The sequence below is a fragment of the Trichechus manatus genome, unplaced genomic scaffold (genome assembly GCF_000243295.1).
Source record: "Trichechus manatus latirostris isolate Lorelei unplaced genomic scaffold, TriManLat1.0 scaffold00020, whole genome shotgun sequence".
Taxonomy (NCBI): domain Eukaryota; kingdom Metazoa; phylum Chordata; class Mammalia; order Sirenia; family Trichechidae; genus Trichechus; species Trichechus manatus.
The window spans coordinates 17,769,013-17,794,505 of NW_004443956.1; the positions used below are offsets into that span (position 1 = coordinate 17,769,013).

A 25,493-nucleotide genomic window follows, 5' to 3' on the forward strand; every position below is an offset into this window, starting at 1 on the left:
GACATTATGCTGAGTGAAATAAGTCAATCACAAAAGGACAAATATTGTATGAGACCTCTATTGTAAAAACCCATGAAAAAGTTCACACACAAAAAGTAACCATCTTTGTTGGTTACGAGGGCTGGGAGGGGTGGGGGGGAAATACTAAATTGGCAATAGATAAGTGGTATCTTGGGTGAAGGGTGAGACAGTACACAATACAGGGGAAACCAGCCCAACTTGTACAAGGAAAGGTCATGGAAGCTCCTTAGACACATCCAGACTCCCTGAAGAACTGAATTGCTGGGTGGAGGACTGTGGGGACCATGGTGTCGGGGAACATCTAGCTCCATTGGCATAGCACAGTTTACAAAGTCAATGTTCTACATTTTACCTTGGTGAGTAGTATCTGGGGTCTTAAAAGCCTGTGAGCAGCCATCTAAGATATTCCACTGGTCTTATCCCTTTGGGAGCAAGGGAGAATGAAGAGAACAGGCTACAAGGAAAAGATTAGTCCGAAGGACTAATGGACCACAGCTACCAAGGCCTCCACCTGACTGAGTCCAGTACAGCTAGATGGTGCCTGGCTACCACCACTGACTGCTCTGACCAGGATCACAACAGAGGGTTCTGGAAAGAGCTGGAGAAGGATATAGAACAAAATTCTAACTCACAAAAAAAAGACCAGATTTACTGGCCTAAAGGAGACTGGAGAAACCCCGAGATTATGGCCCCCAGACACCCTTTTAGCTTAGTGGTGAAGTCATTTCCGAGGTTCACCATTCAGCTGTGGATTGGACAGCCCCATAAAACCAAATGGGACTAATGAGGCACAGCAGTCCAGGGACAAGGGCCAAAAGGCCAAAGGGGACAGGAAAGGTGGTGATAGGGAGCCCAAGGTTGAGTAAGGATAGTTTTGATGTGTTGTGAGGTTGTTAACCACTGTCATAGGGCAACATGTGTACTAACTGTTAAATGAGAAACTATTTTGTTCTGTAAGCCTCCATCTAAAGTGAGAATAGCAGCACAATTGGAAGAGCATAGTCGATGTCACTGAAGTGTGCATATAGAAATTTTTGAAATGGTGTATCTTTGGCTATGTATATTTTCACCAGAAAAAGGTCGAGAAGGGAGAGGGTTGACATTTTGTGGGGTTGTTAACCAATGTCATAAAACAGTATGTGTACTACTGTTTCATGAGAAACTGTTTGTTCTGTAAGCCTTCACCTGAAGTACAATAAAAAAAAAAGAATTCAACATGATTTATGCTCTGTTTCGTTTATTGCTCAAATAAGCAAAATCAGAATGGATTGCATCATTATTTTGAGATATAGTAGGTCCAGATAATTTTATTCTTCCTGAACCATTTTTTTCTACCGGTCCATCTCCACCTTGGGGATGATTCATCACAGAGGCTGCCATGGATTCTGGTAGGAAAAATAAATACATAAGAAGAAAGGAAAAAAGAGAGAGGACACTAACCAGCCTCAAAATATGGAGGAATGCATACATACAAACATTCAACACACATACACACACACACACATACACACACACATACACACCCTTAAGAATTTCAAAATAATGCAGTACATGATGGAAAACCACTTGTTGACAATGGAACAAGGTCCTGGGCTTATGGCAGAAAGCACTGCTACACTGCTAATGGTTCTATATGTTTGGAGGTGAAATTCAGGACTTCTACGCTGAAGAACCACCACCCATCTGTCAGTTTGTTGTATTGTGGTGGCTTGTGTGTTGCTGTGATGCTGGAAGCTATACCACCAGTAATTCAAATACCAGCAGGGTCTACCCATGGTGGACAGGTTTAAGCAGAGCTTCCAGACTAAGGCAGACTAGGAAGAAAGACCTGGCAATCACCTTCCAAGAATTAGCCAATGAAAACATTATGGATCACAGTAGAACACTGCCCAATATAGTGCTAGAAGACGAAACTCCAGATTGGAAGGCACTACATAATAGCTGCAACAGTGGACTCAAACCAATGATTGTGAAAATGGCACAGACTGGGCAACGTTTTTCTGTTATACATAAGTTCATCATAAGTCGGAGCTGTCTCAACAACAATTAACACAACAACACTGATGGAAGAGCTTGTTGCATGAGGAAGCACTATGAGATGGGCACAGCAAAAGGCTAGAGGATAAAACTTACTCAGTGTTTGCTTTTACTTTGCTGTCTGGGGGTCTCTACTTTGTTCTTTAGTCAGTTGGTGATTTTTCACCCTTTCATGAAAACAGGAAATTAATCTTCAAACAAAAGCTAATCAGTTCTTTGTCCTTGAGGAAATCACCCATCCACCTGGGCCTCAGTTTCTCCATCTGAGAACTGAGGGTTTGGTTGGTTGATCTCTATGAGGCCTGCAGCAGGTCTCTGGCTTGTGTGACTGGGTGGGCAGTGATGCCATCACCTGAGAAAGGACACAGAGCAGCATGATGGGCTGAGTTTCACATGTGTTAACTGAGAACTCATGGGATATCCACATGGAGATGCCCTGTATGCAGTCTGAAGCTTAGACAGAGGCCTGGGCTAGAGATGTGGTTTTGCTGTTTATCAGATTAGGAACTGTAATAGAACGTGTTAGTGAAGGAGATCACCCAGGGGAGGGTATGGAGTGGGAAGAGCAGTGGCTGGTCATGGAAGCCCAGGACACTGACTTTTAAAGAGCCGGCAGAGAAAGAAGAGCCCGTGGAAAGAGGTAGAGCAGTCTATTAAGGAGGAACAAGGAGAGCCAGGCAAGCCCAGTGTCCTGAACACCAAGGCGATCAAGAAGCAGAGCCATATACAGAGAGAGAGCAAATAAGTCAAGGACTGAAAGCATCCATTAAGTTTGACAATTTGGTGGTAGTGGATGATCATAAAGAGAGCAACGTCAGCATCCCAGTGGGGTGGAAGCCACATTGCATTGGTTTGAGGAACAGTGTAAGGTGAGGAAGTGGCCCCTGGGTTTTGTCTACTTACTTACGGAGTCTGGGTGAGATGAGTATTAGCAACTGGACCACAGATGGATGGAGAAGCTGTATTAAAAGAGATGTTTGTCTAGTTTTGTTTTACATTTAGATGGAAGAATAACCTTAGGGAAAGGAGTAAGAACCAAAGAGAGACTAAAGATAGAGGATGACTGAGTAAAGTCCTAGAAGAGGCCGAAGCAAAATGAAAGTTTACCAGAAAGGTAAGTGGAAAAGAAAGAAATTGATGGGAAGGGAAAGGAGGTGCAGAGGAGGAGCTAGATGAGGCAAGAGTGGTGTACTTCCTCCTTGGAGAGGCGGGAGAAAGAAGGATGGATGCAGCTGTTGTTTGTCATTGAGTCAACTCTGACTCACAGAGACCCTATATGACAGAGTAGAACTGCCCCATAGGGTTTCCTAGGCTATAATCTTTATGGGAGGAGATCACCAGGTTTTTTCTCCCACTGAGCCACTGGTGAGTTCGAACCACCAACCTTTGGGTTAGAAGCTGGGTGCTTAACCATTGCACCACCAGGGCTTCTTCTTCTCTGATAGTAGTGTGCTTGCTTCTCTGGTAGTTCCCAATTGTCTAGGATTGGTGTGGAGAAGGTGGATTGCAGCATGAAACCAAGGTGGGCATTTGCTAGACTGAGGTAGAAACATAATTGTGCAGGGAAGCCGTCCGATGGGAGATTAAGTAGAGAATGATGGGCCATCTAGTGAATTGAAGATGGGACTCCTACACTGGAATGGAAGTTGAAGGAGGTGGGTTCAAACTGCCAACTTTTCCATTAGCAGCCGAGCACTTAATCACTGCACCACTGGGGCTCCTTTAGAGTGCATTAGCGTTTAAAAATTAATATTCATTGTTTTCCTTGAATATCATGACCATTCTGTGAGAGAAAGGGTAGTGTGCAGTGCAATGGATCGCTTTTATATGGGCTTTCTCACCATGGTCTTGTAACTCCCATCAAATGATTAGATGGGGCTATGCAGATAAGGTGCTTGTAGCCCACCAAGGGATTGGACAGCTTGCTCATAATACAAATAAGGTGCATGGCATCCTTGTGGGTGTGGGACCATGCAAATAAGGTGTATAGAACCCTAATGAGGGGATTGGTCAGTTTTGCCATCCCACTAGGCTTAAAATGAGCCATTCCAGAGGCAGAAAGAGGGAACCTCATTACCACCAAGAAAGAAGAGCTAGGAATGGAGCATGTCCTTTAGACCCAGGGTTCCTCTGCTGAGAACCTCCTAGACTCAGGAGGCAGAGAGAGAGAGCTGTAACACCAGAGATAGCAAGAGATGGCAAGAAGGAGAGGCAGAGAAATGGTGGCAGCAGAGGCAGCAGAACCAGGATACCAGCAGAAGACAGTGTAGTGGGCTTCCCAGCCCACAGCGTGAGAAAGCGGAGCACCTTCAGGCAGGAGGCTTGCTGGTGGATTAGGGTAGCTCGGGGCACTTGGCACAGCTCTAGGCTCTCTGACCCACAGAGCATGGGAGCTGAGTGCCTTCAGACTGAGTCTTTCTGGCAGCATGGGGTGCCTCTGGGCACTTACTCGTGGAGCTAAAGAGCTTTGTAACACTTGCTCAGCAGGACAGAGGCCCAGCCAAGGGGTTGAGGGGCTGGGACACCAGGGGGCCGAGAAGCCAAGGGCCAAAGAGAGGCCTGCCCGTGACATGGCTGAGAAGAAGCTATTCTGATTGAAGAACTGTATCCTGCATCATTTCTGATCCTGAATTGTAACTTATTACTTCCCTAATAAACCCCATAATTGTGAATATTGTCTTTGAGTTTCGTGTGGCCACTGCAACGAATTATCAAACCTAGCAGAGAAGTAGCGAGTGCCATGGGAGGAACGGCTGGTGTCAGAATTGACAAAAATGTTGGTGGGTGGAGATATCTCTAACCTCTACCTTATAGGAATCAGCTTTGCGCTGATGCTGATGGTAATTCTCTCTCCCCCTTATGAAGTTAGAGGAGGTCAGATGCCCCCACTATCCATTTTTACAGGTAGCTATTATCCCCATTCCTGAAATGAAACCAAGGCTCAGATAGAACTAGGATGCCAGCCTTCTGATTTCTAGTCTGTGGGTTTTCCCATTACCGTTGGCCACCTTCATGCTTTAGGAACTTGTTGAATGTTTTGGTGGTGAGGGACGGGAAATGTATTTTAGCTTTAGAGAGGTAATAAAGCTTCTCTTGTACATAGACTAGCAAAAGGAAATAGATATTGAAACGCAGGTGTAACCATGGCATATTCGCACTGGGGCTCAGGTCATCTTGTGAGACACGTTACCCACTTGGAGTTGTCTTTCCAGTTAGCGTTTATGGGCATTTACACCTGTTAAACTAAAGAGAGGTTAATCCCCTGCTGATCCTGAATATTTTAGACATCTCTTGGAAATCACAATCTAACACAATTAATTTAACATTAAACAAAAGTATGGAATTTAAACATTTTTTTTTTCTGATCTCCTACCCTATCCTCTGTGCTTGGAAAATTCCATCTAAAGCCAAGCCTATCAAATTCATTATGTTTGTCTCTAAACTTGCCAGAGACTTTTGTTTAGAGCCACCTCCATACCCAGCTATATTTATTCATTTGTTTCTTCAAATGCATGTATTGGTGCCTATGCAGTGCTAGAGACTGAAGTAATATTTTTTTGTTTGTTTGTGTTTAGCTTTAGACAGTCAAAATACTGTTTCCTAAAGTTACTTATGTTAGTTCTCTTCTTCCAGATCCCCTTTGGTGCAGTTTTTAATTCGTCTGTGATGGTTAGGTTCTTTTGTTAGTGTTTCCATTTCATATTAGCCATTAGTCTGTAGTATATGATGTGAACGTGTTCTCCCAGTTTGTCAGCTGTTTTTTGTTTATGATGTTTTGTCATGCAAAAATTTTGAAATTTTTATACGGTCAATTTTATCAATCTCTTCTTTTATTGCTTCTGAATTTTGAACCATTCTTAGAAAAGCCTTTCTTTGCGCAAAGGTTAAAAATGAATTCAAAAATATTTTGAAACATTTAACACATACTACTGGTAGGATTTGTTAAAAATTCATTTGGAACCTGAATGATAGCAACCCCCTTATGTCTTGTACGTGCCCCAGCATCAGCCCTCCCCACTGGTTCTCATGATCATTGCACCCCCTACTTGTCCTCATGGAGCCATCTCTTCAGTCTCTGCTGGTTCCGCCAGGCACAGGACTGGCATCTAAAACTATCCTGGGCATTATGCAAGATCTCACCTCACCAGCGGTGTTTACCCTTGAATATATTCCCTGTTTTTCCCTGGCAATCTTATTAAGCAATTCCTTTGGAATTCTCTGCTGAGTCCAGCCCTGAATCAGCAAGTCCTTACTCACTTCACCTTCCTGCCTCATGCCCTTTGTTCATGCAACACAGAAAATAAGCGTCATCCTTTCTCAAAGACCATTCAGCAACCTGCTCTCTATGGATGATTGAGTCCATTCTTAGCTATGTCTTCAGCATAAAAAATATTATAATAGCCAGGTAACAGGGGCTCCCCCGACTGAGGCTCTCTGTTCAGCAGAGCACAGGCATAATTCTTCATATAGTATATCCTCAGGAAGATGGAGACACATCTTTTCTACAGGGGTAGACAGTAGCCACAGAATGTCCTACTGAATGCTTATTATAAACTGTTAGATTTATTCATTTTTTTATTTTTTCACTGTGACCTTTATTCACTATGACCTTTAAGTAAATGAACAATATTGTGTTGTGTTCTGCTTTGCATATCAATAAATTAAGAATGGAAACCAGAAATAACGTTGGAAAATAAAAAATCTCTCTCTGTATCTCCATCTCTCTGCCTCTCTCTCTCTCTGCCTCCCTGTCTCTGGCTGTAGAGTTGCAGCTGTCAGCACAAACCAAAGGGTGGAATCAGTCAGGAGGCCACTTATTTTGGAAGGTCAGAATGACCTGGCTTTGTGCTCAGAAAAACACTGTCTACTAGGAAAGCCAAAGATGGAGACATAGGTTCTGCGTATTTCTTCGTGCCCTTCTATGCATTTAAATTTTTAATTTTGACTATTTTGGATATTATTCAAATTGATCAATAGACCTCTCTGTGTACTGTCTCTTGATGAATATTTACTATTTGAGTTAAGCAGTGACAGACCAATTTCAGTTTCACATCAATTATATACGTCTGAAGAGAGCTGATGGTGATTGAATGAGACATATTACTTAATAACACAAGAGGCAAGCTTCTGAAATTGTTGCAATGGAAGTAGAAGGTAGTAAGTTATGGCTAGAGGAAAAATTATAGTGTCTGAAATTATTGTTTCTCACTATTTTCTCCCCCCCCCCACCCCCCCAACCAGGGATCCGCAAAGTCTGGATCCACCAGAAGTCAGCAATGCCAAGCTTCAGTATGCAGGATGGGGCCCTAAAGGCCAACAGCTGGTAAGCAAGTCATATTCACTGACCAGATTTTGATTTTTATGTTTATATTTTATAGACTGAGTGTATCTCTCTGCTGTCACAGTGTGTGTGTGTTAATTAAATTTGGATCAGTGCAGGATATCTGAATGTGTAAAATCGCCATTTCTTTTTAGGTGGAGAACTCTCTTAAAATTGGAATAGTGTATGTTTTGTTTCCCATATGTGATATCCTTCAGTGGGTGCCCAACTGTAGCTGTTTGTGTAGACTCCAGATTGATTGTGAACTCAAAGAGATAAATTTCACCAGAGGGGCTGCAACTTGGGAATTACCAGAGTCACGGAGTCATTGAGAGTTTCTTGTTTTTCACTTTGAGCTCTGGCACTTACCTTTGGGGGATTTTGGAGAATGTAGATTGCTTCCCATGATGTAGCATCAACACACAGAATCCACTAGAGCTGATCCAGCCCTCCCAGTTTTATATCAAACATTTTCATGGATTTCTATGAAAATTGACAAAACAGAGATATTATGAAAAACTGCTAATGGCAAGGATGGTACAATGGAAAGGAGCCCTGAGAAAGTAGGTATAAGACGAAGGTTCTAGTCCTGGACAGTCCGCTGACTGGCTGGCCTTTGGTCAGCTCACCCACCGGTCAGGCTGGAGCCAGCTGGCCCAGCTACAAAGTATTTGGATAAGTTGATCTCTCACGCTTACTCCAACCCTAGCATTACATTTTTCTAAACCAGATGATACCCATCAGTTCTCTTTCACTTTATTTCAAGGGAGTGTATAGCTCTTCTGGAAAGTCTCTGGAGTTTGAAGATCAAGTGACGTGTTTGCAATATTCAAGTCACTGTTGCCTTCTGCATCTTTAAGCTGATTAAATAAAGCTGCATTTTTAAGCTTTCTTTTCCTAAAAGAGCACAGAAGTCCATCACTTTTAAAAGATTGGGTTTGGGATTATATTGGATAGGCTGTCTACTATTTTAGGAATTAAAATAGTCTTATTTTCCCCAATAGTACATTTGTATTTTCTTGGTTCTATATCAATTCTCTTGCCTCAAATTGGTTCAAAGAAACAGGAAATGTATATAGGCCATAAAACTATTTCAGCTATTACTTAGGTGTCCCTAATGCTACAAACTTGGTAATCAGAGATTTAGATAAACACATTTAACTGATGAAAATCACAGGAGACAGGAGGGAAGGAGTTCGTTGGGAGCTGACTTTGACAGACGGACATCAATCCATCAACTCAGTCACAAAGAAAAGATAAAGCTCATCTTTCTTCAAAGGCTATAGTAACTCTTACACTAAGAAAAAATGCAATTTAATAGGAGATTGGAGAAGACCTAAGCACTCATGTGAGTGAATCTTTAAGAGCTGAATTTAAAACCCTCTGAAAATCTACCTGAAGCCACTGCTATGTCTTGGATAATTGAATTTATACTCATGTCATCTTCCCCTGAGAACAGAGATGGGGTAAGTGATTACAGAAGTTGTCATATTTAATCTCTGAGAATGGTTAGAATGAAGACAAAATGGATGTCAACTTTCCTGAGGCAGCTTCTCTGCCTGCCCTTCCTACACTGTTAGGCAGGCCTCTCTGGGGCTCCCATAACGGTGTGCAAACTTCTAGCACATGCGATTTCTTGTTACACATTGGCATGTCTCTCTTCTTGGTTAGGCGGCCCTTCAGTCCAAGCATTCAATCCTTTCATCTGTGTACTCTGAGTGCCTAGCATGGTGGCTGGTGCTCAGTAAATATTTGTTGAGGTAAAGAAATGAGTGAGTAAGCAGACTGATTAATTAATTAATATGTTCTTGTGGTGCTAAATCACTGAAGCATAAAATCATTGGATGACAAGAAATAACCAGAATCTATGAATATATTCTAAGAGAGTATTAAAGATGCAGGGACTGTGACTTCCTTTCCTGTTCAAAGAAATGAATGTTCAGTTACGTAGTAATTGGTAATATTTGGGTTTAGTAGCAAAAGTACTAATCTACTCAAATTTTTTTTGAGTTTTTAAGCTTATTCAAACTTTGGGATTTTACTGTACAATTATAATAGGAAATACAGCTCAATGTCAACAGAGCATCCTATATTTTAGAACAAAGCTTGGAAGATTTGTGCTGTAAAAAGCCAGATAATAAATATTTTAGGCTTTCAGGCCATATGGTCTCTGTGGCAGCTACTCAGTTCTACTGTTGTGGAGCAAAAGCAGCCACAGGCAATATATAAACAAATGAGCATGTGTTATGGATTGAATTCTGTCCCCCAGAATACGTAATTGTAAATCCAAACCTCTATGCTTGTGGTTATAATCCTATTAGGGAATGGGTTATCTTTGTTATGTTAATGAGGCAAGTTAGCATAGAGTGTGTCTTGAATCAGTCTCTTAGAAAATATAAAAGAAGCAGATTAAGCAAACAGAGATGGGAGGAGGATAGATGCCAAGTCACATGGAGATCTACAAGGAGCCAGGAAATAGGAGCTGAAGAGACAAGGACCTTCCCCCAGGGCTGACTTGGAGAGAAAGCCTTCCCTTAAAGCCGGCACCCTGAATTCGGACTTCTATCCTTCTAAACTGTGAGAAAATAAATTTCTGTTTGTTAAAGCCATCCACTTGTATTTCTGTTATAGCAGCAGTAGATAACTAAGGCAGTATGGTTGTGTTCCAATAAAACTTTATTTACAAAGGCAGGCAATTTGGCCTGTGAGTGGTAGTTTGCCAACCCTTGTGTTAGCAGGATCTTGATGATCCTCCCAGTGGAAACCTAGCCTCTGGAACCACACACACCATTGGCAGGCATCATAGCACGCTACAAAGGAAGCAGGCAGCCTCTCCTAAGCAGGCCTTGCAAACACTGCCCTGTTAAGTCATGGCAAGCAACAAATCCCTCATTGCCATTTTATTTTAAAAAGTAAATATTGCTCCCTAAAGGAAATCTACTTCAATTAGAAGATTGAAATGAGTAATTCTCCTTCAGGAGCAGAGAACATAGCTGCAGTTAAAGTTTCCGGAAGAGCTTTCCAAGCATTATAACTTCCTTGTGCTGAGTGATTTCAGCAATGTGTTTGACTCTGTAACCCCAGTAAATCACAAGAAGATGATACGCTGCACGAGGAGTGAGCTAAAGGCGTTTTCTTAAATGCCTCTATGTAACTCTTACCTTTTAGAGTAGATTTTATTAGACTTTCAGATCGTATCATAGGCAATAAATGCTGCTGAGTGGTCGGAGCATTGTTAAAGGAAAGCGAGAAAATTAAGCATGAGAAAGGCCTCCATTCTGCCCAAAAGCTAGTAGTTTGCGGTTGTAGTTCTTCACGTTGGATAACCATATTGTTGCTAAAGTGTAGGCTAAGGGTCCAGATTCAAAGTTGTCTATTGACCCTAGAAATAGGAAAATGGAAGTATTCAATGAGAAAATACATGTAAAACATTTAACACATCTTCCTTTCCCCTCAGGAGCCCTGGTGGCACAGTGGTTAAGAGTTCAACTGCTAACCAAAAGGTCGGCAGTTCAAATCCACCAGCTGCTCCTTGGAAGCCCTATTGGGCAGTTCTCCTCTGTCCTATAAAGTCGCTATGAGTCAGAATGGGTCTGGTTTTTTTGGTCCTTCCCCTCACCCAGACAGTAATGGCCACTATACATGTAGATTTACATTCAAATATGTTATTTCAAAATTGTTCTCTGTAGTATATCTTTCTACATTTTTACCCTCTTCAGATGAATCTCTGCCTGTATTAAGAAATCCTCCGAGTTTCTTTTCTTTGATCTTTTCGTGAAACACTGCCCCTACATGTGTTTGTCTACCTGTTTATGTGAGGGTTCGTCTCTGCTAACCCATTGTTAGCTGCTATTGAGTCACCTCTGGCTCATTATGACCTGATGTACAACAGAAGAAAACGTTACCAGGTCCTGCACCATCCTCATGATAGCCGGCATACATGAGTCTGTTGTTGTCTTCCAACCCAGGGAGCTCAATTTCCAGCACTATATCGGACAATATTCTGTATGACCCATAGGATTTTCATTGGCTGATTTTTGGAAGTAGATTTCCAGACCTTTCTTCCTAGTCTATCTTAGTCTAGAAGTTCCACTGAAACATGTCTATCATGGGTGACCCTGCTGGTATTTGCAATACCAGTGGCATAGCTTCCAGCATCATAGCAACACGTAAGCCACCTCAGTACGACAAACTGCCAGACAGGTGGTGGCTCTGCTAACCTAGAATCTGATTAAATCGGCTGGTTCAGAAATATCCCTTTATTTCCTTTTATGTCATCACTGCTGGAAACATTGGAAAAGGAACAAACTTTGAGAGTGGCTGCTGTCTTATGATGTGTACTTGGGGTTAAATCATCTGCATTGTGCCCAGAAGGATAATATAGAAGCATGGAGAACTTTTGTGAGTTTGTTACGTAATGATGCTTTTCTTTGGAACCAAGTACCATGGAAATTTTTGAAAATAAGACTGCACAGCATTACACAGCATTAGGAATTCAGGACTGGACTCTTTGCTGGTGCACTCAGAAGATTAAACAAAGAGAAAGGGTATTTCTTTGGTTGGATTTTTCACTGATGGTGATAAACGAACAGGTTTAAAAGGGTCATTAATAAGTCCACTGGGAATTCTTGAATGCAGAGACAGCTTCCGAATGTGAAAAATGAAGAGCAAGGAAAACAGTTGGGCAGGAAGCCTGCTGGGGCAGAGCTGGGTGGTCCTGGGGAGGCAGTGTTCCCAGAGAAGCTGGTGGGGGTGGTGTGGCGATGGCAACAATACCAGCAATGGAGGAAAGCTAAGGAATTCTTACAGGCTTTGCTTGCTGGCTTAGAAGAGGAAGCCAGCTTATTCATCACCTCCCAGTGATGGAAGGCTATGGTATGAAAAACACTGAGAGACTGTTCTTTCCCTGGAGACAGGAGAGTGGAATTAGGTATGCTTACCAAATGGGGGGACTTAAGCTAGATATTATGAAGTACTACCTTGATGACTGTGTTATTAGACCCTAGAATAAGTTTCCAGGGGAAACCCAAATGCTATAAAAAGCATTTATCAGAGTAATTTATCAAGGAGAGGCATGGAATCCTGATATAAGTCACTTTTTTTTTTATCAGTGCATAAGATAGCATCTATTTTTTTATTTTTCCCATACAAAAATTTATACATACATTGCTATGTGACACTAATTGCTCTCCCCATACTGTGACAGCACACTCCTCCTTTCCATCCCTGATTCCCCATGTCCATTCAACCAGCTCCTAACCCTCTCTGCCTTACTATCTCACCTCCAGACAGAAGCTGCCCATTTAGTCTCTTGTATCTACTTGAGCCAAGAAGCCCACTCCTCACGAGTTTTATGTCCCACAGTCCAGTCCAGTCCCTGTCTGAAGAGTTGGCCTCGGAAATTGTTTTAGTTCTGGGCTGATAGAGAATCCAGGAGCCATGCTTTCTGGGGTTCCTCCAGTCTCAGTTAAGTCTGGTCTTCTTACTTGAATTTGAGTTCTGTACCCCACCTTTCTCCTGCTCCATCCGGGAGTCTCTGTTGTGTTCCCTGTCAGGGTGGTCATTGGTGGTAGCTGGGCACCATCTAGTTCTTCTGGTCTCAGTCTGTCTCTTGGGCTAATACTTTCGTTGTGTCTTTGGTGTTCTTCATTCTCCTTTACTTCAGGTGGTTGGGACCAATTGATGCATCTTAGATGGCTGCTCACTAGCTTTTAAGACCCCAGACACCACTCACCAAAGTAGGAGGCAGAACATTTTCTTAATAAGCTTTGTTATGCCAGTTGACCTAGATGTCCCCTGAAAGCATGGTCCCCAGACCCCTACCCCTGCTACTCTGTCCCTCAAAGTGTTTGACTGTATTCAGGAAACTTCTTAGCTTTGGTTTAGTCCAGTTGTGCTGACTTCCCCTGTAGTGTGTGTTGTCCTTCCCTTCACCTAAAATAATTCTTATCTACTATCTAGTTAGTAAATAACCCTCACCCTCCCTCCCCACCCTGGTAACCATCAAAGAATGTTTTCTTCTGTGTTTAAACTTTTTCTTGAGTTCTTATAGTAGCGGTGTTATATAATATTTGTCCTTCTGTAACTGACTAAATTCACTCAGCATAATGCCCTCCAGATTCCTCCATGTTATAAGATGTTTCACAGCTTCATCGTTGTTCTTTATCGTTGTGTAGTATTCCATTGTGTGGATATACCATAATTTGTTTATCCATTCATCCGTTGATGGGCACCTAGGTTGTTTCCATCTTTTTGCTATTGTGAACAGTGCTGCAGTGAACATGGGTGTGCATATATCTGTTCGTGTGGTGGCTCTTATTTCTCTAGGATATATTCCGTGGAGTGGGATAGCTGGCTTGTATGGTACTTCTATTTCTAGCTTTTTAAGGAAGCGCCAAATTGATTTCCAAAGTGGTTGTACCATTTTACATTCCCACCAACAGTGTATAAAAGTTCCAGTCTCTCCACAACCTCTCCAGCATTTATTATTTTGTGTTTTTTGGATTATTGCTAGCCTTGTTGGGGTGAGATGATATCTCATTGTAGTTTTGATCCACATTTCTCTAATGGCTAATGATCGTGAGCATTTCTTCATGTGTCTGTTAGCTGCCTGAATATCTTCTTTGGCAAAGTGCCTGTTCATATTCTTTGCCCATTTTTTAATTGGGTTATTTGTCTTTTTGTTGTAGAGGTTTTGCAGTATCTTGTAGATTTTAGAAATTAGAGACTGATCGGATTTGTTATAGCCAAAAATTTTTTTCCCAGTCTGTAGGTTGTCTTTTGACTCTTTTGGTGAAGACTTTTGATGAGCATACGTGTTTGATTTTTCCGAGCTCCCATTTATCTAGTCTCTCTTCTGGTGCTTGTGCATTGTTACTTACAGTTCACATTGTGTTTATACCATGTATTAGGGCTCCTAGCGTTGTCCCTATTTTTTCTTCCATGATCTTTATAATTTTTGATTTTATAATTAAGTCTTTGATCCATTTTGAGTTAGTTTTTGTGCATGGTATGGATAGCATCTATCTTGACAAGGACTCAGGGGTTGGGTAGTCTGGACTCTCACACAGCCTCCTAGCCCCTAGAGCTCTCTGGGGTGACAGATATGATCAACAATGACTATGGCTGGTAAGTAGCTAAATGTGAAGGACCCCAAAGCCCAGTCCTTTTACGTCTGCACAGTTTGTCCTTCATGTATTCACTCATTCAACTGTTTCAATAAACATTTATCAGATACTTAATGTGTTCTAGACACTCTGCTAGAATCTGGAGATACAGGATGTAAGAGAAAGTTGCGCTCTCTTTTCTCATGACCGTACCTCCTCATGGAGAGTATATATAGTAGTGATGCCTACTGGATCTCAGAACATTATTTCTTCATACTGCCCCACTCTTGTGCACTGTCCCCCCAGAAAGTTTCCCCCACCCTTCCAACTGCCAGCTCCATCCAGGTAACTTGTCTTTCATATTGCTCACACCTAAGGGTCCTGCCTAGAGCTGCACAGGGTGGGGAATTGCCCTGTGTATGTCTGTTTTGTCTTTAGTCAAGACTCTTCTGTCTTAGAATCTTGATAAAATGATGGCATCTGGAACAAAGCCGTCCCAACAGCCATCACTCATCTCCCTAGTCATCCCCTGCTCCCTCCTCACTTGGGGCTATGCCTGCCAGACCCAGTCACTTCCAAGACCTAGGTCAGAACTGACACCATCTGGCCTTCCTGCAGAGGACAGGCTCAGTCATGTGTGTGGTTGCTCATCCTCTCCAGCCCTGATATCCACCAGGTTTTCTCTCTGGCATCCAGCAGCCTCCACAGCAGGAACTTCTCTTCAACCTTCATCCTCTGCTCTGACCTCCTGTGGGATGTGAGATGTTCACATGAGCCCTGGGCTCTTTTGTACCTCAATAGTCATTATTAGTTTCTTAGATCTGTCATGTATCAGCCATGGCCCTCTAATGACTGAGTCAATCCTAAGGAGGCTCACCTTGAAAAGTCAACTTCTTATGAGTTCTTTTGTCTCATTGCTATTTTCCCACCTATTTAACCCATTTACTGAAGGATGGTTATTTTTCTTTCTAATCTGTTATCAGCAAAACAGAGCTAGGGTCTTACGTTACCTGTCCCACTAGTGTCAGCCAGTGATACAGTTCGCACTCCCTCCTCCCAAGATGGTGTTTTGCCACATTTTACTGTCAGCCAGTGAAGGATTTAGAAAAACCCTAGCTGGCATGATTTTACTCATCTTATAGTATTTGGGTTTCTGCTTTAAAGAAAAGGACTTTTTTTAAATGGCCTGTTAAAGTTATAAAAATTCATGCTACCAATATGTCAATGATTCAGCATAAGTCACTAGATGAATGGCATTGTTAAAATGCCAAAATGCACTTTTAAATAGATTAAAGGGGCAGCTAGATAAGAGATCTGGGAGTGGAGAGCATTTGCTGCATGCATCTGTTGGATGTGGGCATCTACAAAGGGCGGCAGGCATGGGGAGTCATCAGATTCAATGTGATATCAAATTGCAGATAGAAGAGATGGTGGGTACCATGGCTGTAGCAGCCCATGAAGCCTACAAGGCCCCACCCTGCAGCACAGATCCATGACAGAGGGATAGGGCTCCAGTGAGGAGCAAGACTGTGGAATGTAGGAGCTGAAATTAGAATCCCCGTTTAGAAACTCCATCATGGTGTCAAGGGCCACCTCATTATTTCCAGAGTTGGAAGGTTCTGAATTTGAACCTTAGAAGGAAGAGAAACTTACTTTGCTTGTTTTCTTCTTCAAGGTTGTTAATAACACAAGTTTTGGAGTAAAAAATGCCAGGGTCAGATCTTGGTTCTAGCACTTCCTAATGGTGAGACCTTGATGAAGTTACTTATTCTCTCAAAGTCTCAGTTTCCACATCTGTAAAATGGGGATTCTAATGCCTAACAGGAGTTATTATATAGATGAAATCAGTATATTGGAAGTGCATAGCATAGAACCTAGTAGAAAAAAAGTGCTCCGTAAATGAAGACTATTGTTGTTGCTGTTATAATTATTTGAAGGCTTAACCAAAATGTGGAAAATGAGAAGAAAAATAAGAATCTCACCAAATTAAAGTTTGGTATATATCAGAAGATGATTTAAGCAAGTAGGGACGTGCAAGATGTAACCCAGAGGTGTGGGTGGGCATCCAAATGACTCAGTGACAGGACAGTCAGATTGTCTACCTTCACCCAGGGTATAGCTCTTCTCCAACTCTTGGGGAGTAAGGGACGCTGCTCAGAAAACATATTCATCAATCTCTATTTCTCTAAGCCTTTAGCATCTTGCTAGTTTTCAAGTGTCTGTCTGTTTAGAAAAGGCCATTGTTGAATGACAGCAATTCCCCTGCTCTGATGTTACCCCGTAATTATCCCTTGAACAGAGAGAATATATTACTTGTAAAAAGCCCACAGCCCTCCTGTGTGCTGCTCCCAGCACTCCGGTAGACCAGATCGCCCAGTCAGTGAGAGTCAGTAGCTGGTCCCATTGCCACTGAGTTGATTCCAACTCATAGTGACCCTATAGGACAGAGTAGAACTGCCTCATAGAGTTTCCAAGGAGCACCTGGTGGATTCAAACTGCTTACCTTTTGGTTAGCAGCTGTAGCTCTTAACCACTGTGCCTCCAGTTAATTTTTTTCTCTCCTTACTGGGCAGCCACCAGGGGCTGGGTAGAAATGGCCTCTGAGTCACAGCTTTTCCAAGGGCAGCATTGCTCCCCTGGTTCTAACTAAGGGGGCAGGGAGCATTTCATTCAAGATGACAAATCCAACGAGGGCAGCAAGATTGATCTTTCCAGCAAGAGGAGACTACTTAATGAAATATCGTATACATGCAAAGGACCAGACGAAAGTGACAACCCATTAATAACTTATAAAAGCATCTAATCAGTTTGGGTTAATTTGGTATTCATTGTAATAACAGTCATCACGGGCACTGAAGTCCATGACAGTAGCTGAGAAATTACTATCTCAGAGTTGGAAACCATCTTATGTATCTGCAAGTAATGGATGGAGCCAGTTTAGTGAGTGATTTACTAGCGCTACCAAGGTTACCCTTCAAATTTAACACAATCTGTTATTACTTCATAACTCTATGGGGACTAAATCACCTTAATATTCACTTGCACTCAATAAATATGCTGGGTTTTTGGTAGCTGACCTGAGTGGATGGGGTCGGATAGCAGAGCTACCTAATGATCATCATAGTTATAGAACTAGAAGGATTGAGAAATGATTACCAGGCTGTTTCCTTCCACCAGTAGGCCCTCTGTAGATACAAGATTTCAAAACACAAAAGCAAATTCATGTGGGTTATGGAAGAGGTGAAGGAAGTAATGTAAGTAGGAAATCATGATACAGTGTAGGTTTCTTATTTTTATTTTTTTTAACTTTTGTCATGCTGTATGAATATAGGGGATGGGCATAAGAGAAAACTTATTCTTAAAACAATATAAATATGTAATAAAAGCCATAAAGATACTCCGATACTTTAGCCCAGAAATCCCTTTCCTAAGAACAGAGCCTGAAGAAAATATTAAAGAAAAGCCAACAGCTAAAGAAACACTTTTTAACACAGTTCTCCAGAATGATTATTTTTAAAAGCTGGAAGTATCCTAAGTGTTTATAGGAGAGCAATTTGGCCAATTATGGAAGACTGTATAGGAAATAGGGAATATATCATCTGTTAAATAATATTAGGTATAAAAATAAGTAGTTTAGTGTATTTTTGCATGTGGAAATGTAATACCTTAGTCAAAATAATAATTTTGGCTTGGAGAATATTGGCTTGGGCATGTCCTCCCTTTAAAAGTTTCTTTAAAACAGCAACATTTTTTCATTAAAAATGAAAAAGAAAAGAACATTGGCAATTAAGAGAGATTCAACTTGATAGACATGTCCTCAACAGCTGTTAGGGGTGAAACACAGAGCTTGTTGCTGGGGGAATACAAACGTGAGTAAGCCTGTCTTTGCCCTCAAGGAGATTACTGTCCCTGTACTTCTGTTGATTTCAAGTACTGACCACATGTCCCTTTCTTCTTCACTCTGTTACAGACCCTTAAGAGATATTTTCTGGAACTGACTTTTTTTTTTTTTTTTTCATTTTTCTAGTAATCTACTTTTATTGTGGTAAGTATATGTGTGTGTCTGTATATGGAGCCCTGGTGGTGCAATGGTTAAGAGCTTGGCTACTAACCAAAAGGTCGGCAGTTTGAATCCACCAGCTACTCCTTGGAAACCCTATGAGGCAGTTCTACTCTGTCTTATAGGGATGTTAGGAGTCGGAATTGACTCGATGACAACTTTTTTTTTTTTTTTTTGGTGTGTGTGTGTGAATATATTTATATACACACACATTTGCCCATTTCATCGTTTTTTGGGGACAGTTCAGTGACACTTAGTAGTTACGTTCATCAGGTTGTATAGCTATCGTCACTTTTAAGAAGAAGGAAAAATTTTTTAAATGTAGATTTAGGGTGGAAAACAGGACATGTCCTAATTGTACATACAGGCCTATGAGAATAAACATGTTCTCTTCCTGAAAGGCGCTTCCTTATACAATTGTGATTGGAACAGTGTATTATTCCTCATGAAGAATCTAATTTACAAGGGTTCCTCGCATCAGCCTTGGCAATATTAGATTAGAGGATTTCGGGATAATCTATCAAATAGAATCTAAAAGCAGGACCAGAGTTCTACATTAAGAAGGAGTGCATTTAATGATAGAGTCTTTAGGTAATGAAACAAGGCAGTTATGAATTAAAATAACCTTTTTAGACATTAGGATTGGAGAGGAAGAGCACGGTTATATTTGCAACCATGAGCAAACCCATCATTTCCCATTATGTGCAAAGAGCAGTACAGACGTTTGGAGATTTTTCCTGTAGCCTAAGGGAGTGATCAGCACTATTTGTACTAAGAATTCTCCTTAGTGCACATAATGGGCTTAGTAGACTACTTTGTGAAATTCTCCCTTTTGGGTGGAGGGAACACCTCTTTTTCCTAAAATGTTTCACAGTTGGAAAATGTCAAAGTAATAGTTCTATCTCCTCATCCATGTAGAAGAGCTGTGACCTTTTGTTCCTCTCAATTGCTGTAATACTGTCAGCCCTGCTTACTGTAGCAGTTAATCTTTTGCTACTTTGTTTTATTATTCAACTATTTCACTTTTGAATAACTTTATTTCCCAGACCAAATGTAAGCTGTTCAAGGACAAAGGATGCTTTTCCTTGCCTTTTTATCTTCCATAGCCTGTTGCTGGGTATTGGGTGGAGTCTAAGTTCTCAACAAACAGCTAAATAATGGCAGCCAGAAGGGAGAGTGCAACTGAATGTCAGATTTATGGACATAAGTTCCAAAATTCATGGGAATTGGAAAAACCTGATGCTACAACCCAAAATATTTAAGATTTAACGACTTCTATGGTGCTTAATTAGAACCCTGGTGTATAGTGGTTAAGAGCTCGGCTGCTAACCAAAAGGTCAGCAGTTCAAATCCACCAGCTTCCCCTTGGAAACCCTACAGGGCAGTTCTACTCTATTGACTCAACAGCAATAGGTTTTTTTTTCTTTTTTGCTTTTTATCCTATGAAAGATCTTAAAACAAAGATGTAAGTTTTCACTATTAAAGCTTGTCCAGAAGAAAAATCTGAACTGAGCAGGGCAAAGCGTCCAAAATCCTTGGCTTTCCAGTGGAATTGCAGTGGAAACAAGCACCTCTATTCTTGTCCTACCTAGACACAAAAGTGTTTTGTTCTTTGTAATTTGATAGGAAACAGTTAGACCTCATTGTTTTGTGCCCCGCACTCATCCTCCACTTTAGAGCTGAGATTATTTCTTACTGTAATAACCTGGGAGGGGCTTCGGGTTTAGGGTGTGGACTCTTAAACAAAATGGGAAGGAAAATATTTAACTCACTTAAAACAAGCCGTTTTGAAGAACTTTTGGAGACATTTTAGCAGCATCCAAGTCAACTATTTGTAAATTATTCCTCCTGTCTTTTCTTAAAAATAGAGTCTCTGAGTCCCTGTTGGAGCAGGAGAAAAGTGGGGTGCAGAACTCAAATTCTAGTAAAAAGACTAGACTTAATGGTCTGACTGAGACTGGAGGAATACCAGAAAGCATGGCTCCCAGACTCTCTGTTAACCCAGCACTAAAACCATTCCCGACGCCAACTCTTCAAAGATTAGACTGGACTATGGTACATAAAATGACACTCGAAAAGAGTGTGCTTCTTAGCTCAAGTAGATACATGAGATTAAATGGTCAGCTCCTGTCCGGAGGTGAGATGAGAAGGCAGAAAGGGTCAGGAGCTGGTTGAATGGACACGGGAAATCTGGGGTAGAAAGGAGGAGTGTGCTGTCACAGTATAGGGAGAGCAGCTAGGGTCACATAACGATGTATGTATAAATTTTTGTATGAGAGACTAACTTGAATTGTAAACTTTCACTTGAAGTACAACAATACAATAAAGACCAAATTAAAAAAAAAAGGCTCTGTAGGGACCCTTCTTTATAACCTTTTGTTGAGCTTTATTGAATTTATTGCTGTTGTTAGTTGCCGTCAAGTCGATACTGACTCATGGTGACCCCACCTGTGCAGAGTAGAACTGCTCCATAGGATTTTCAAAGCTGTGACGTTTAGAAGCAATCACCAGGACTGACTTCCAAGGCTCCCCTGGATGGGTTTGAACTGCCAACATTTTTGAGCTTATCTGTTTGTGCCACCTAGGGACTTCTGAGTAATTATTAATACTTGAAAACCATACTTCATTTTTTAAGAGTCTTTCTTGATAAGACGCCTATGAGGTTTTATTATTTTCCTTCTCTGATTCCCAAGGAATACGAGTATTTTACTATGGTGGATAAATGATACAAGTCAGCATAGATAATCAATAAGTCCATTTAAACAGCAGCCCAGTTTTATTTATTTTAAGCTGTGCTTATTTTTATGGCTGTCATGTCTAAAATCTAGTCCAGTTATTTCCACTTTACAGAACAATTAACAAATTAGTGAATTGATTTTTGTTTGTTCTTCAATTTGGACATCTAACCATTTATTGGAATGGTTTTAGTTTTTACTATAATGGCCATGGTGGCCATTAACCGATGAAATTATGTTTTGATTTCCTCAGAGAGGCCTGTTTAATCACTGTGAGTAGTGTGTATGGCTAAGCCTCATCCAGGCAGACACTGCAATTGCCCACAGGCTGGCCCAGAGCTGCACCTTTAGCCTAGATCTCCTCAAAGAGTCCCAACCAGAATGCCTGCTGTGCATTGCTGCCAGGTTTCTCAGCAGCACCTCCAGCTCACCGTCTCCATAAACTGACTCACCATTGTTCCTCAAACCTTCAGTGGCTCTTGCAACATTAGCTACTCACTGAAGGCAACTGACTTGAATTGCCCAAGTCAGAAACCCAACAGTCTTCACTCATCTGCCTTCCTCATTCCCCATATGATCCAAGCCCTATGAATTCTCCTTTCTTGGTTTTATTAAAATCTATCCTGTTCTCCTCATTCCCATTGCTGCTATGTTAGGCCCCCTTCACCTCGCACTTGATTTCCTATAATAGCCAACTCCTTCATCTCCCTGCCTGGAATCCACCCCTGCTCCATCATGTTCTCCATTCTTTAGCCAAGTGATCATCCAAAGTGCACATATGACCATGTCAATTTTCATATGTACAATTTCTCTATTGTTTTGTGTTGCCTTTAGGATAAAGCCCAAACCCCATATGTGCTTCACAAAGCCTTTCCTATGGTGTTCTTGCTGACCTCCCTTCCTCCTCCCCCACCCCTGCCAGGCCAAGGTACACCTTAGTGAACGACATCCAGTTCCCCAAGTGTCCCATACTCTCCAAGACTCTCTCTCACCTCAGGGCCTTTGTGCTTGCTCTTCCTTCAGTCCAGGACACACTCTCAATCACCCTTACTCTCAGCCTCTTTTGTCTTGCTAAAGCTCCTTACCTTTCAAATCTCAGCTTATGGGACGCAGGGCCAAGAGGACGAAGTAGTCAGATGCTTCCAGTGGACCCTCTTACAGCAAAGACCCGAAAAAACAAGTGAATTGATTATATATGGCAGTCCGAGAGTCCTGAACATCAAAGGCAGAGTTGAGGAACTGGACTGAGTGGCAGGGGGAGGGAGAGACAGTTCAGGAGCAGCAAGGAGTTGCCAGGCCTGACCCGGTGAGAGCCTGAGCCCTTCAGGCCTGATCAGCTTGGGGGTGAGTGGTGAGGCAGGCAAGCAGTGGTGCTCAGGAGGTGCGTTTTCCATACTGAGAGACCCAGCCACTGAGAGTCTACACAGCCACCCAGAACCAGTGAGAAGCGGCCATCATCAGTGAAACATAAGTACTTGCGTACGGCTTACCGTGCAGATCAAAAACACCCCCCTTAGGGAGAAACATCTCTCCCATTTACCTCCCTGTTCCCTGCTCTACACTGGGTCCTGGACCAGCTTCAGCAATTGTCGAATCCCCTGGGCCGGAAGTAGGATCCATCACGTGCCCGGAGTCATTCTCCCTGCCTTGGAGAGTGAACAAATTAACAGAGGAAAAAATAAACTGCTGGCTCCTCTAAGCCAGGAACCCAGGGTAAGCACAACTCCTTTGCCTAGGCACAGGCATAAGGGATCCACAGACTTTGAGTGCCTTTCCCCCTGCATACACTTGTGTGGGCCCATCTTAACAGCATAGGCTCTCATTGGGTGAAGTGGCAGGTTCTTGACATTTGACACTGCTCTGCCCATTAAGCAGGATCTTCACCTACCCACATCAGAGGCCTGAGGACTGGTGGCTCCACCCATGCCACCTAGCCACCTGTGATAGGGGCCCATGAATAAGAGTTGCCCCCCAGTCCTTACAGCCAACAACATTAGGTGCTCATAGTCCAGCTACAAAACCCACCCACCTACGTGCTCTAGGGAACAGGGAGACGCCTTCTTCCTGGACACTCGGGGGGCAGTTGTCAGCCCCCTGTCTTGCTCAGAGTGTGTCCCCTGTTGCAGCCAGATGCCTGTGCCTACACCAATCACCTATACCTGTCTAGGACTGTAAGTGAGAGCCTAAACCACACACTTGGTGGCTATCTACCTGGGCACCTGAGCTGAATCTATACAGGAGGAGTGGGTGGACTCTTGAGCTCACATACCTAGTAACAGATCTAACCACCTGGCGACAGGACATTAGAGCATCAAAGGTGCTAATAATCAAACTAGCTCACACGAGCAGCCTATTTGGGCATATCAAAACAAAACAAGAAGTTAGAACATAGTAAGCAAACAAAATAAATAAATATAATAACTTGTTGATGGCTCAGAGACAATAGTCAATATCAAATAACATAAAGAGGCAATCCACGATGGCTTCAGCAAGCTCCCAAAATAAAGAATCTAGAAATATTCCAGAGGAGGAAAATTTCTTGGAATTACCAGAGGCAGAATACAAAAGATTAATATACAGAACTCTTCAAGAAATTAGCAAGGAAATTAAGCAAAACACAGAATATGCAATAGAGGAAATTAAAAAGATTAGAGAAGAGCATCATGACAAATTTAATAGGCTGTAAGAAGCCACAGAGAGGCAGCAATCAGAAATCCAGAAGATTAACAATAAAACTTCAGAATTAGACAACTCAATAGAAAGTCATAGGAGCTGAATTGAGGCAATGGAAGTCAGAATGAGTGAGATTGAAGATAAAGCACTTGACACCAACTTATTTGAGGAAAAATCAGATAAAAGGATTAAAAACAATGAAGAAACCCTAAGAATTATGTGGGACTCTATCAAGAGGAATAACCTACGAATGATTGAAGTACCACAACAGGGGGCAGTAACAGAAAATACAGAAAGAATTGTTGAAGATTTGTTGACAGAAAACTTCCCTGATATCGTGAAAGATGACAAGGTATCTATCCAAGATGCTCATCAAACTCCACATAAGGTAGATCCCAAAAGAAAGTGACCAAGACATATTATAATCAAACTTGCCAAAACCAAAGATAAAGAGAATTTTAAGAGCGGCTAGGGATAAATGAAAAGCCATCTACAAAGGAGAGTCAATAAGAATAAGCTCGGACTATTCAGCAGAAACCATGCAGGCAAGAAGGCAATGGGCTGACATATATAAAGCCTTGAAGGGAAAAAACTGCCAGCCAAGAATTATATATCCAGCAAAACTGTCTCTCAAATATGATGGTGAAATTAGGGCATTTCCACATAAACAAAAGTTCAGGGAATTTGCAAACACCAAACCAAAATTACGAGAAATACTAAAGGGAGTCCTCTGGTTAGAAAATCAGTAACATCAGATAACAACCCAAGACTAGAACACAGGACAGAGCAACCAGATATCAACCCAGATAGGGAAGTCACAAAAGTAAATCAAAGCTAAAACACTGAAGATAGGGAAACAGATGTCGATATGTAAAAGATGATGACATTAAAACAAAATAGAGGGACTTAAAAAATGTAGACATGGATTTTTCATATGGAGAGGAAGTCAAGGTGATATAAAGAAATAAAACACTGGTATAAACTTAGAAATATAGGGGTAAATATTAAGGTAACCACAAAGGAAACTAACAATCCTGCAAGTCAAAATAAAAAACTGGAAAAAACAAATCTCAGCTTATACCTCCCGACCTTCAAGATATTTTCCCAGATCCTCATCCTAGAGTCAGGATTAGGCTGAAGACCCTTCTTCTATGTTCTTATTGTATCTTTGCCATTATCACACTTACCCACACTATATTTTTATGTCCTGTTAACTTATTTTCTTCCCCAGCAGACTATAAGCTCCTCAGAACAGGTACCTTCTCCTTTTCACTAATGTATTCTCAGCTCCTGGTATACACTTGGGAGACCCTGGGTGGTGCAGATGGTTAGGCGCTGGACTTCTAACCCAAAGGTTCCTGGTTCAAACCTACCCAGAGACGCCTCTGAAGAAAGGCCTAGTGAAGTGCTTCCAAAAGTCACAGCCTTGAAAACCCTATGGAACTGTTCTAGTCTGCACATTTGGGGTCACCATGAGTTGGAGTCAGCTCAATGGTAACAAACAACAGTACATACTTGACTATTAGTAAGCATTTAATAAG

The 25,493-nt window shown here is 41.8% G+C and overlaps 1 protein-coding gene across 2 annotated transcripts in view; it reads left to right on the forward strand.

Annotated features, from left to right (window-relative positions):
• Positions 1-25,493, forward strand: part of DPP6 (dipeptidyl peptidase like 6) — a 1,059,737-nt gene that overhangs the window by 762,282 nt on the left and 271,962 nt on the right. Inside the window, exon 7 of one of the 2 annotated variants that reach the window (XM_004372755.2) lies at positions 7,300-7,381. The exons of the other annotated variant lie outside the window; for it this stretch is intronic. Coding sequence (XP_004372812.1) covers positions 7,300-7,381 — 82 coding nt within the window. The remainder of the gene's footprint in view (positions 1-7,299; positions 7,382-25,493) is intronic. 2 annotated transcript variants of the gene reach the window in all.